This window comes from Helianthus annuus, chromosome 15 (genome assembly GCF_002127325.2).
Source record: "Helianthus annuus cultivar XRQ/B chromosome 15, HanXRQr2.0-SUNRISE, whole genome shotgun sequence".
Taxonomy (NCBI): domain Eukaryota; kingdom Viridiplantae; phylum Streptophyta; class Magnoliopsida; order Asterales; family Asteraceae; genus Helianthus; species Helianthus annuus.
Genome location: NC_035447.2, coordinates 110254321 through 110264762, shown reverse-complemented (window position 1 = coordinate 110264762; position 10442 = coordinate 110254321). Strand labels below are relative to the sequence as shown.

Sequence of the window (10442 nt, the reverse complement as noted above, 5' to 3'; positions counted from 1 at the left end):
TGGCCATTTTCAAACAAGTGGTTGTAATGATGGGACCCTTGATTTGAAACGCATAATAAGCGGTTGTCGTGAGCCTGAGGAACTTTTAATAAACTGTCACAGTTGTCAAATTCATTGCGTGTATTCATATTGTTGAGACAACAACAGATAATGAACGAATTGTTGGACTTATTATTCCAAACGCATCTGTAGGATCCGTACTTAAAGGTCTCTCCCTAAAAGATGCAACTTTACGGCACGCTTACCTTAATCCCATCTTCCATTGAGTCACAGACCTGACAATAGGGCCCACGGATCTTTTGCCCACTCGCGGTACAACCGGGAATTGCAAACCGCAACCGTTTTTTTTACTATGGGAACGGTGGCTTTAGGAATATAAACCGCAATCGTTTGTGACTATGGGAATGGTGGCTATGGGAAACACAAGTTTTCTTTTTGAGCTTGATGGATGTCCGTTATTGTAACACCCCTGAATTATTAAACTATATATGTGTGTGTACATGTATAAGTTATAATATTTATAATAAAATAGTAAGAATAAAAACTATGAATAATTAACCTAGTTAAAATCTCATCATAAAAAGATAGGAATCAAAGGATTCTAACCATTTTACATAGCTTAAAAACTAGGGGGACTAATTATGACATTTTTGAAAGTTGTTTTGATTAAGTTGGATAAAATTAAAACACTCCTTGTGTGTGTTTGAGTTCCCCTGGTCGATTATACACAGACAAGAAACAGAGCTCATCTTCAAAACCCTAATCTACCAAAACTCTACTCCAAATCAAAGAGAGAAACAAAAATTCAATCGATTCCAAGTTAGAATTGTGATCACACAAGTTAATAGATCACAAGGTATGTTAAATTCTTAGATTTGGTGATGTTTTGAATTGACATGATTTCTTATAATTGAAATTAGTGGAGAATTGATTGAAGTTATGGTTAAATTATGATGAAAACAAGTCTAGGAATAAGTCTTAGACAATAATTTGATTCATTCATGTCCTGACCTATTAGTTTCAATGTTTATCATATAAGGTTATATGGGTTTTGTGAAGAATACTTGAATTCTTGTGATATTTGATGTTAATTGATAGTTATGATGCAAGTTCTAGTGTTGGGTATAGTCTTCTTGACATATGAGTTGAAATATTATACTTTAACATGGTTAAAGACATAAATCATGAACATGATAGTGTTAGGATATTAATTCCGCACACAAGATGTTCGATAAAATGTCTAGATGAATTTAAATTAAGTGATAAACATGAAAGAATTACTTAATTCAATTAACTAGATGTGTTGTATGATGAATATGAAAATATGAATGCTAAAGCGATGTGTCCGAATTGGATTTATAGGCGATTTGGGTGGACCGTCTAGTAATCAAGGAGGAACGGATAATCGGTTGAAAGGAAAGCTTTAAAAGGTACGTGGCTATGCGCTTCGTAATATCTTGTTAGCACTTTTATGTTTAGTTGTTTGAATGATAAACAAATCGTTATGATGTTTGGATATTACTAAAACGAAGGATTTCGTTTGTAGTAACCTAACAAGAATAACTAGGAAATTTGCGATAAAGTACGAACGTTAAAAGGTAGTGGATTCCACTTAAATGCTTGAACGGATCAAAATAACTCGAATAACACATGTTTGATTCTAATAAAGCGATGGATTTCGCTAATGAAATCAAATGGGTCAAAACAAACCAAAGTAATAACTTTGGCGAGTTAAGGCGATGGAGGTCGCTAAGTGAGTTGAACAAGTTAAATAAGTGTTATAAACTTTGATGGCGGCTCCTACACTTTATATATAATGTGTCGTAAATATATATATATATATATATATATATATATATATATATATATATATATATAAGTAAGTGTGCATAAATCGCATGTATAACTTCCCGTAGATTTAGTTATACTATTGGTTTTAGTCCTATGGAAGGACGGGGTTTAAAAACCAAGTCTATTAATCATATTTGTGAAATGGGTCGAATAATTATGAAAATTCATTTAAGATGAGGGTTTAAATTAAGAAAAATTGTTCATGTGAATGTTGGATGTTAATTCTATGTTTTAGAATACTGAATTACGATCACGTAGGAAGAAACGTGACCCAATTCGGACCAAAAACGAAAAAGTTATGCTAGTTTTAGTAAAAGTTAGTTAAGCTGGGAATGTGCAGGTTTTGAAACAATCTTTCTGTCGAAATTGCCCGCTCGCGTCATGCGACACCTACCGGGATTGACCGTCGCGGCCCGTGACACTTATCGCGTCGCGGGACCTTCACCAGCCACTCCCGTCGCGGCACGCGACGGGTTAGAATTGCAGAAATGGTTGCTGTTTTGTGTTGTGACTCCATGAACTCATTAAACCAAGTCTCAACTATTATAAACTAACCATTTTGGGTGTTTTTGATTGTAGGTAACTTTATGAAATAGATGGATGGCGATCAAGCATATGAATGAACCGAATACACACAAAATTGAAGCTTCCGCAACTAAATCACGACTTTTGTTACTAAACTCTTTGGGGTTGTTTTGTCTAACTTTGTAAATATTGAACCAATACTTCACAAGTTAAGTATGTATTAGTAACATAAAATGTTCTAAAACTTTGTAAACATGGTTTGAAGGCTATGGAACTTATATAAATGTCGTTATACTAATGTTTTTGAAAAACAACATGAATGCATTATATACACCAAAGAAATTATTAAATTTTAGAAAGGGTCTTACAAGTTGGTAATCAGAGCCTCGTTAAAACAAAGTGTGTTCAGTTCAAATCTTGATCAAGACATCCGGTAAGAGTGACTTATAAATGAGTTTAGATTTATAAAATTAAATGATGTAAATTATGCAAAAGTGTATGGGAGGAGTGTATTATTACGCTCGAACACAGGAAATACACTAAGTAAGAAAGGTAAGGCAAGTTATATACTTGACCAAACCGAAAAAGAATAACACATTACTTATGATTAAGTATGTGTGATATAAATTTCTATGTAACAAGATGGAAATAAATTAAATAGTTATTGATTAACTATTATGAACATTTCAGTTAAAGAAATGGCCGGTGTAACCGGAGGTGAATCAGCATCTCGTTTAACTGAAGAGATGAAAGCCACAATTTCCAAGGAAGTCGGAAAAGCTTTAGAAGCTAGTCTACCGCAGTTTATCGATAGACTACAAACCACACTCTTATCAATCATGGATGATAAGATGAACGAAATGAAAGAGAAAGATACGAGTAAATCGAAAGCGTGTCCATATAATAAATTTATGGCATGCAAACCCCCGATCTATAATGGTGAAGTTGATCCGATCGTTTGTCAACGGTGGATTAGAGACATCGAAGGGGTGTTTGAAAGAACCCATTGTGATGAGACTGATTTCATGTCATACGGAACCGGTCAGTTAAGAAGCCAAGCTAAGGATTGGTGGGATAATTTGATGAAGGAACAGGGAATTAAGGCCACGAGAATGATGACGTGGGAAGAATTCAAGACACCGTTCCTTAGACACCATAGCCCGAAAGCTGTGATCAACAAAATTAAAGAGGAGTTTATTCAGCTGAGGCATAATGGTGAGTCGATAGAAAAGATTACGGGAATATTTCTCGACAAGCTCAGGTTTTGTGATGAGCTGGTTCAAACTGAAGAACAAAAGATATATTATTACTACAATATGTTAAGTGCGGAGTATCAGGAGTTTATGACTCCTTCAAAATACGGGCATCTTACAGAGATAGTGAATGTCGCACGTGAAAGAGAGATCGAGCTGAAGAAGTGTCAGGTCCGCTTTTCCATAATAAGAATAAACTACTTATAAAAATAATTTAAAGACATCAAAATACCAAATTTTATACAAAACGAAATCTTTACAAAAATTGGGCATGACCCGTTCGTAAAACGAGCGTGCCCCCTGTTTTAAGATATTAAACTAACGACAATCTACGACCCATTTAACTTTAAACTTCCCAAAACGAAAACAACAAGTTATCAAGTGTATGACTTCTAACAAGATTAAACAAAATAACAAGACATGGACCCAAAAAGTGTGCAAATAACTAGCGGAAGCGCTTGGTGTAATAAAGCATGAACACGTGCTCGCTCCATGTCTCCAAATCGCCTAAAGTGGAGTTTTACCTACATTAACAACCAAATTTTTAAAGGTTAGTTATCACACTTGTTAAATCATAATTCTTTCGTTTTAACTCCATACATACAAGAATTTTCATTCTTTTACGCATACGACTACCCAAGTAATTGGGTTTAGCATAAACACTCTCATTGAGAGTTAAGCATACACGTTCTACCCATTTAATTGGGTTTGGCATAAACACTCTCATTGAGAGTTAAGCATACACGTTCGACCCATTTAATTGGGTTTGGCATAAACACTCTCATTGAGAGTTAAGCATACACATTCAACCCGTTTAATTGGTTTTTTTTTTTTTGCTTTCAACATTATTCTTTATTTTATCCGCATAACGGATTAAGCTTTCAACATTCATTATGGCATTCGAAGCTACCCGTTCGAACGGATGGCATTCATCTCTACTTGACACGATTTAATTTTTAAATCGGTTAAAATGTATAGCTTAAAACAACTTTCGTTAGCATACCCAAATCCACATAGGATTTGTTATTTACTCACTATTTACCACAATTGTCATACAAGGTTAGTTCTACATCAAGTTAAGTAAAAGAGAATTTAACAAAGATTTGTATGCAACGGAACGTACCTCGATCTTGTACGCCTCCCGCTTTACTAGTGTTCGAGCTTTCTTCCTTTACGCCTACATTATAACATTCGTTTACTTAGTCAAATTAAATCATTCGATCATTTCCTGCACATATTACATATATAACCATCTCTTAAGAATTTTATCAAACACTTGGCGGGCATTATAACTATGGTACAAGGTACAAGTCTATAAAGCATACTTCTATGAGTTTATCATCACACAACAATTTCATTTATTCAAATTCGCATAGCCATTTCAACCTACATCAATCTAGTTATCATTCTAGTGCTACAATCAAGATCATACATCAAGATAACAAGAATTCACAACATTATGATCCTACTCATCTTGACTCAATTTCACCAAATGGGTTTTTACCAATATCTTCCCTACGAGTCTGAAATCAACATGATTCTTGCTCTAGAGAGCAATGCCAACTCGGATTTCTCCTTTTTGATGCAATAAATCGAGATTGGGTTGGACCCATCTTCTTATATATCACAATTTCATAATTTTAAACTCACCTCTTTACTAACTAGGGTTAGATGCTTGATTTTGAGGGCTCATGCATATGAATTTCCTACAATTCGTGGCTCAATTTGTTGATTCAAGCAGCTAGGGTTCTTGGTTCCCCCTTCTTCCTCCTCTGGCTCGCACGACACACCCACTGTGTTTTTGTTTTTGATTTTTCCCTTAATTAGCCCCCTTTATTCACTAGTTACACATTTAGTCCTCCCACTTGAGGGAGTATTTAACTTAAGCCTTTTACTTAACTAGTTATCATTAAATCATAATTTTCCATTAACCAAGTTAATTTCTTTATTTATCATTTACCATTTTTGGGGTGTTACAAGTCTACCCCCCCTTAAAAGAGGTTTCGTCCCCGAAACCTGAACATATAACAAATTTAAATACTGACATACCGAAAAGAAAAGGATAGTGTCTCCTTATCTCATCTTCTGCTTCCCATGTAAGATCTGAACCTTTTCGGTGTTGCCATTGTACCAACACTTGTCTAACAGTTTTGTTGCGGAGATTCTTTACTTTGAAGTCTTTAATGGCTATGGGTCTTTCGACATAGTTCAATCCCTCGTCCAACTCAATATCATCGAGTGGTACTAATGCTGTATCATCCGCAAGACACTTCCTCAACTGTGATACATGGAAGGTATTGTGGATTCCATCCAGAGTGGGTGGTAGTTCTAATCGATAAGCAACATTTCCAACCCGAGCCACGATTTTAAACGGTCCGATATAGTGAGGACCTAACTTTCCCCGTTTGCGAAAACGAATTATACCCTTCCATGGGGACACTTTTAATAGAACCAAATCTCCGACTTGGAATTCGATAGGACGCCTCCTCTTGTCTGCGTAAGCTTTTTGCCGATCCTGGGCCGCTTTCAATCTAGTTCTAATCAATTCAATCTTTTCATTTGCTGCTGCTATTAAATCACTTGGCGCAAGCTCTCTTTGTCCTACCTCGCCCCAACATACGGGAGTTCTACATTTTCTCCCGTATAGTAGTTCGTAAGGTGCCATTTGAATACCACTATGGTAACTGTTATTATAAGAAAATTCAACTAGTGGCAAATGGTCATCCCAACTTCCCCCAAAATCTAGGGCACACGCCCTCAACATATCAACAAGTGTTTGAATGGTTCTTTCTGACTGGCCGTCAGTTTGAGGGTGGTAGGCGGTACTTATGTGCAAATTCGTACCCACACTCTCGTGAAACTTTTGCCAGTAACGAGAAGTAAATCTAGTGTCCCGATCCGAGACAATTGACACGGGCACTCCGTCACGGGATATGATCTCGTTCATATAGATTTCTGCCATCTTCTCGGAAGAGTAAGCTTCTTTGATGGGCAGAAAGTGAGCGCTTTTTGTAAGTCGGTCTACGATTACCCATATTGTATCAAGCCCTTTCTTTGTTTTAGGAAGCTTGGTTATCAAATCCATTGTTAGTTCCTCCCACTTCCATACCGGTATCTCCAAGGGTTGTAATTTCCCGTACGGCTTTTGATGTTCTGCTTTCACTTGGGAGCATGTTAAGCATTTCGCGACGTATTTAACTATATCACGCTTCATGCCCGGCCACCAATAATCAGTTTTTAAGTCCCGATACATCTTTGTAGCCCTGGGGTGGACCGAATATCGTGATTTATGTGCCTCGTCGAGTAGAGCGGCCTTGACTTCGCAGAATCGTGGTATCCAAATTCGGCCGAATCGCGTCTTAAGTCCGGTCGAATTTTCTTCTAGTTTATCGATTACACCTTTTAATCGTTCTCTCTTCAGGTCTTCCGCTCCGAGCAACTTTATTTGAGATTCACGTATCGTCTCGAGTAATCGTGGCGTAACTATCATTTTCATGGATTTTACCCGAAGGGGAGACAGATACTCTTTTCGGCTTAACGCATCGGCTACCACATTTGCTTTTCCTGGGTGATAAAGGATATCACAATCGTAATCTTTAATAAGTTCCAACCATCTCCGCTGCCTCATATTTAGGTCTTTCTGTTCAAAGAAGTATTTGAGACTTTTGTGATCTGAATAAATTGTGCATCTCGTGCCATACAAATAATGCCTCCAAATCTTTAAGGCAAATACTACCGCTGCTAATTCTAGATCGTGGGTTGGGTAGTTCACTTCATGCGGCTTCAATTGTCGTGAAGCATAAGCGATAACTCTTCCCTTTTGCATCAGAACGCAGCCTAATCCCTGGTGTGAAGCGTCTGAATAGACCACCAGGTCTTCAGTTCCATCCGGTAATGTCAAGACCAGGGGACGGGATAGTTTCTCCTTTAACATTTGAAAAGCCTCCTCCTGTTCTTTACCCCACACAAACTTCTCTTTCTTTCTTGTCAGTTTTGTTAAGGGTAAGGCTATCTTTGAAAAATCCTGTATGAATCTTCTATAGTATCCCGCAAGACCCATAAAACTTCTTATCTCTGTCAGGTTCTTCGGAGAAGCCCACTTCATTACAGCATCAATCTTTGAAGGATCAACTAAAACACCCCCCGAATTGATCACATGCCCCAGAAACTGCACTTCCCTGAGCCAAAAGGCGCATTTTGAGAATTTTGCATAGAGTTTCTCCCTACGGAGAACTTCAAGTACTTCACGCAAGTGCATTGCATGTTCGTTTTTGCTTCGTGAATAAACCAGAATGTCATCTATGAATACGATCATAGATTTATCCAACATGGGTCGGCATACCCGGTTCATAAGGTCCATAAATGCCGCTGGCGCATTAGTTAACCCGAAGGACATAACTAAAAACTCATAATGCCCATAACGGGTTCTAAATGCGGTCTTTGGAATGTCTTCTTCTCGTACTCTAACTTGATGGTACCCCGAGCGCAGATCTATCTTGGAGAACCAACTCGCCCCTTGTAATTGATCAAAAAGGTCATCAATTCTAGGTAAAGGGTAGCGGTTCTTTATGGTCAGCTTATTCAACTCCCTATAGTCGATGCACATGCGCATCGACCCGTCTTTCTTTTTAACAAATAAGACAGGTGCTCCCCAAGGCGACACACTTGGGCGTATGAAGCCCTTGTCTAGGAGGTCTTGTAATTGTGTCATTAATTCCCGCATCTCTATGGGAGCTAACCTATAGGGAGCCTTCGCAACTGGTTTCGCACTCGGATTCAATTCGATTTTAAATTCTACTTCTCGCTTGGGAGGGAGTCCCGGCAATTCCTCCGGAAACACATCCGGAAATTCGTTCACAATTTCGACATCTTCAAACTTCGGGGAGCCTTGTTGAGTATTTACCACGTAAGCTAAATATGCCTTACTCCCGTTAAGCACATACTTAATAGATTGAACGAGAGTACATAACTTCGCTTCCATCTTTCTTTCGCCTTGTATATTTAATCGCCTTCCACTTGGAGTTTGGAGAAGTATAGTTTTGGTTTCACAATTTATCTCCGCGTGGTTTTGAGACATCCAATCCATACCCACTATTACTTTAAATTCCCCCAAGATCATAGGTATGAGGTCAATAGCAAACTCCTCATCCTCAATGGTTAATCGACATTCGTTCAATCTTAAAGGAAGGATGTTGTACGACTTCACTAGAGATAAATGACATAGTGGCTTCGGTATCAAACAAAACATAAACCGGTATGGAGTTTATTAAAAAGATACCTGAGACTACATTCGGCTGGGATTTGGCTTCTTCAGATGTGATTTGAAACATTCTCCCTTTCGCCCTAGAACCCTCTTGCTTCTTATCTTCTTTCTTTGACTCTTGCTGAAGCTTCGGGCATTCCGATTTGATATGCCCCTTTTTGAAACAATTGAAACAAGTCTTCGGGTTGTTCGGGCATTGATAAGACGAATGCCCCTCCTTACCGCATTTGAAGCACCCCTTTTTGCCTAACAAACACTCTCCGGTATGGAGCTTCCCACAAGTCTTGCATGGAGTAATTCCACCTTTCGACTTACCCTTCCTTCCTTGATCCTGAAACTTCCCCTGTTTAGATGGACTAGAACTTGCACCCTTTTCGCTTGGTCTCTTTTCACCTCGCTCTTCTTGCCTTTTAATTTCAATCTCTCTATCCCGAGCTAAATTAATGAGCTCATCGAGGGTTTCACATTTTGAGGGGGTGATGAACTCTCTAATTTCTGCCTTTAACACGCCATAGAAACGATTTATCTTCATTCTTTCGGTTTTTACCAAATCCCCACAGAACTTCATCTTATCCATGAAAGCGTTTGATATTTCATTTACTGACTCATTTTTCTGCCGGAGGCGCAAGAAATCCTCCTGAATCTTGTCGATAGCCGACTGAGGACAATGATATCTCATGAAGGGCCCCTTGAACTCTTGCCAAGTCATAATTTGCAGTCTATCTTCACCTACTTCCTTACTGTGCGCATCCCACCAATCTTTCGCCTGATGGGTTAGTAGACCGGTAGCGAACATCACTTGATCTTCCTTATCGCACCGACTTCGTATAAACACCGCCACTATATTCGAGATCCATCTTTGACATTCGATTGGATCGATTTTACCGCCATACGTCGTTGGATGACACGCCATAAAATCTTTATATGTGCACCGTCGTTCTTTGCTTTTGCCCTTAGATCCCTCTATCAGTTCTTTCAGTTCTTCAATCTTGCTAGTCATCATGGCATCCACAACTCCCAAAACTCGGCTTTCAACTTCTTGAGCCAATCGTGGGAGATTGGCTTGCATAACCCCTTCCGCTACTTCCGTAACTTTGTTCTCGAATGCTTCTTGTCTAGCCACATCATTGTTATCATCATTATCATCATTAACATTTCTTGCCTCAGCCCTCTACACAAAATCATGTTTACATTTATTACGGATCATAAGCTTTAGCATATCATTATTCATCAATCCGTGTCACTTATTCTCGTTCTTACGTTTCGGGTTTTATTTCATACATTCGTCGTTTGTTTCATACCTTCGCACACATTTCGTTCAACGTTTTATGGTTTTATACCATTGTCATTATTTATTTATTCCTTACATGCTTAATTTGCCCTATAATGACTCGACGGAATCGTGAATCCGGCTCCCGGAAAATACCGTTAATTAAAATTCAGAAAATTCTAAAATTTTTGTGGGCTGGATCAGACAAGCCGTCGGCGACGGCTCACCAACCCGTCGGCGACGGGCTTTGCAAATGGCCGTCGGCCAAATTATCCCGTCG

General features: G+C 38.4%; 1 protein-coding gene and 1 long non-coding RNA gene across 2 annotated transcripts; both read right to left on the bottom strand.

Moving 5' to 3' along the window:
* Positions 1–4024: 4024 nt before the first annotated feature.
* LOC110910065 lies at positions 4025–5367 on the bottom strand. Its single transcript, XR_002575810.2, has 3 exons — positions 5280–5367; positions 4753–4806; positions 4025–4153 (listed from the first exon to the last, which is right to left on the bottom strand). It is a non-coding gene; the product is annotated as an uncharacterized LOC110910065 (long non-coding RNA).
* A 153-nt stretch (positions 5368–5520) lies between these two features.
* On the bottom strand, positions 5521–6294 carry LOC110914040. The gene is made up of 2 exons (XM_022158855.1): positions 5679–6294; positions 5521–5528 (listed from the first exon to the last, which is right to left on the bottom strand). The coding sequence occupies exons 1-2, from the start codon at positions 6292–6294 to the stop codon at positions 5521–5523; spliced, it is 624 nt and encodes a 207-aa protein (XP_022014547.1).
* Positions 6295–10442: the final 4148 nt, after the last annotated feature.

Coding starts and splice junctions, on each gene's coding strand:
- LOC110914040 (XM_022158855.1), bottom strand. CDS start 6,294: ATGGCACCTTACGAACTACTATACGGGAGAAAATGTAGAACTCCCGTA.